The sequence below is a fragment of the Microtus ochrogaster genome, chromosome 1 (genome assembly GCF_000317375.1).
Source record: "Microtus ochrogaster isolate Prairie Vole_2 chromosome 1, MicOch1.0, whole genome shotgun sequence".
Classification (NCBI taxonomy): Eukaryota; Metazoa; Chordata; class Mammalia; order Rodentia; family Cricetidae; genus Microtus; species Microtus ochrogaster.
The window spans coordinates 61496234-61499549 of record NC_022009.1 but is presented as its reverse complement, the minus strand read 5'-3'; the positions used below and the strand labels follow the sequence as shown (position 1 = coordinate 61499549).

The 3316-nt window shown below is 46.1% G+C and overlaps 1 protein-coding gene across 1 annotated transcript in view; it reads left to right on the top strand.

The window, feature by feature from the left end:
• The window catches only part of Ap4s1 (adaptor related protein complex 4 subunit sigma 1), a 51052-nt gene that overhangs the window by 34609 nt on the left and 13127 nt on the right, over positions 1–3316 (top strand). Inside the window, exons 3-4 of the mRNA XM_005343746.2 lie at positions 951–1037; positions 2053–2121. Of these exons, the coding sequence (XP_005343803.1) occupies positions 951–1037; positions 2053–2121 (156 nt within the window). The remainder of the gene's footprint in view (positions 1–950; positions 1038–2052; positions 2122–3316) is intronic.

Below are 3316 nucleotides of genomic sequence, written 5' to 3'. Positions count from 1 at the left end.
CAGGACAGGCTCCAAAGCTACAGAGAAGCCCTGTCTCGAAAAACCAAAAAAAAAAAAAAAGAATCTATATCAATGTAAATTACCTATAAATACTAGCTCATACATACATACATACACACACACACTCAGGCACACACATACACTCAATAGAAATAATGACTATTTAAAAAACATGGAAAAATCTTCAGTTCCCCTAGTAAAAAGGTTCAGCTTCATTCCCAGGTACATTGGGTGCCCAAGAGCAATGTATCCTGGAGCAAAAGCCGCTAAGTTCATGCTCAATCACATTTGGCCCAGCATACCTTGACACTGAAAACTTCAGGCTACCCAGGGACTTCCCATGACCCTTCGTACAGAGGCTGAAGGAGAAGACGAAAGAGGAAAAGTGTTGTTTTATCTATAGGTCAAAAGTAGTAAGGTAGTTATTAATTCATAAGAGGCAGTACTTACAGTGGGAAATCTTGTCTAGCATCTGCTGTGCAACGGCCACCATTACATAATTTATGAAATAATCTACACTGGTAGATGATGGACGGATGGTAGGAGATAAGATGGCCTGAGCTGGCTCCTCCAGGACTGTTCAGTAGAACAGAAGCGAGCAGATCTCAGTGCTTCCCAGGAATTCATGGAAAGGTGGAAAGAGGACACCACCAAGTTTGTGCATCAGCTTTGCGCGGAGCACCACAGGGAGCCAGGAAATGGGGGGGAAAAGGCACAAGGGGAACCCAAGTGATCACTCGGGTTTTTCTCCAAGACCGCTTTTCCTCCTCCTAAAGATGCTTCTGAGTAACCCACTGACTGTTGTCAGAACCAGCCGAGGTTCATTAACGTTGTAATGTCTAAACTTCCAGGGATGTGCTAGCAGACTCTCAAACACAGCCGAGGAATTACGTGTGTTGGTCAAAGAAATCTATCAACCAGACATTAATGTCTAATTGCGTTTGTTCTAGTGCTCGTTCATTGAATATAAGGATTTTAAGCTGATCTATCGGCAATATGCAGCTCTCTTCATCGTGGTTGGAGTCAATGACACCGAGGTAAGATGTTTGAAAAGCCCGTGCACGATGAGAGACTTTTATTCTCCCAAGGCTCAAGTTTCTTCTCTGCTCACTCCCTAAGGACTAGTAAACCTCTTTCAGACTACCTGGGCCTCAGCTGAGGACGGAAGGCTAGAGGGAAGAGAAAAGCCCCGCAGAACCCACAAACCAGTGAGGCAGGCGTAGTGACCACCTGTAATGTGGAGACAGAGGCAGTGACCTCCAGGAGGAGGTGAGCTGATTCTACCCCGACAGATCCCGTGGAAAGTAATTGAGGAAGACATCAGAAGCCAGCTTTGGGCCTCCACATGCACACACAGATGTGCCCATACACATCACAATGTGTATACACATGTGCACACTACACACATGTGGGAGAAAAAGACACGGCTGACATACCAGAAGTCACAGCAAAATATAATCCTTGTCGTGCTGTGGTTACCTCTCAGGTGAGGCTCACCTTGTTGGGAGTCAGGCCAGCACCTATGGCCATGGAGTCTACGGAGGAGAGTTTGATATCTAAAACCTTTGAAATCTCAGTGGGCTGTTTCTGTCCATGCCTTGAAAAGTCTGGGAGACTGCTTCCGGCAGCTGGTTAAGGGGAGAGTGGCGCTCACACCTCTGCTCTGTGCTCTGCAGTTTCAGCTTGACCAGTTCAGCCGGGACTGCCAAAGTCTTAGTGGTGAAGGGTTCCTGTATTTCTTTCACTAATAAGCATCTTTCCCTTTGTTTCTTTTCTCTTCCTTTCTTTCCTGTTTTCAGACAGTTTCTCCGGTAGACCAGGGATTACAGGCCCTGGGCTTCATGCCTGTGAGGCAGCGTCCCAGACCAGGATCTCCTGAGCTCCATCCTTGGCGACAATAATATTTTACAGAGCAGTTGTAGGCCCTGTGCATGTCAGTGACTAGGATGTTGCTTCTCTCACACATCTCTACTGAACCCTGTGCACTAAAACCTTGGACTTTTTGTTAACTAAGGGCATGGTAAAATTAATTACGCTCTCCTTTTATTTCAGAATGAGATGGCCATTTATGAATTCATACACAATTTCGTAGAAGTTTTAGACGAGTACTTCAGCCGAGTGGTAAGTCTAATGGCTAAGAATGTTTTCCAGAAATTGAGTCATTCAGATATCTGTCAGTATTGTGTGTTAATTTAATTAGCATTCAAAAACTAAAATAAATGGTGCTGGACTGCTGTCCCTTCTGCTCACCATAGGTGTTACAAACCCATGTGTGCATTAGCTCTTCATGAAGAAGACTGTTTCAGTCTGCTTCTGTTGCTGTGGGAAATACCAAGAACTTGGGGAGCTACAGCTCTCAGGTCACAGTGCATGGCTGAGGGAAGCTGGGGCAGGAACTGAGTGTGAGGCCGTGGAGGAATGCTGCTGACTGGCTTGCTCCCCTTGATGTTAGCATGCTTTCTTATAATTCCCAAACCATAAGGGTGGTATGCACATTTACACACACACACACACACACACACACACACACACACACCTCTGGGCTGGGCACTCCCACCCAGTCATCAATCAAGAAAATGTCCCAAAGGCTTTCTGGAAATGGAAGCATTTTCTTAGCTAAATTCCTCTTTCCAGATAATTCTAGCTTCAAACCTAAGCTGCACAAAGCCACTCTTAGAAAACCAAGTCCCTCATGCATTTTCCTGCCCATCAGGACATTTTCCCTCTGACTTGCTGTTTTTATATTCCTCCTGTTTTCCTTCCTAAGAGAACAGAACCCTTTTTACTTTAAAAACCATTTCCAATCAGACAGTAGTGGCATGCTACTTTTATCCCAGTACTTGGGAGGCAGGCGGATCTCTGTGAGTTTGAGGTCAGCCTAGTCTACAGAGTGAGTTCCAGGACAGCCAGGGCTATCCAGAGAAGCCCCATCTTAATAAACAAAAACAAACAAACAAAAAAACCCATTTCCAATCTGGGCATGGCAGTACACACCTGACAACCAGCACTTAGGAGATAGAACACAAAGATCAAGAGTTCAAGGCTATCCTTGACTACAGAGCAAACTCAAGACCAGGCTGTCTACAGAAGACTCTTTCTCAAAAGGAAAAGCGGCAGGGCGGGAGGAACCCTGGAGAAAAGGCTGGGGGTTAAGAGTACTTGTAGTGGCCGGGCGGTGGTGGCACACGCCTGTAATCCCAGCACTCGGGAGGCAGAGGCAAGCGGATCTCTGTGAGTTCGAGGCCAGCCTGGTCTACCAAGGGAGTTCCAGGACAGGCTCCAAAGCCACAGAGAAACCCTGTCTCGAAAAACCAAA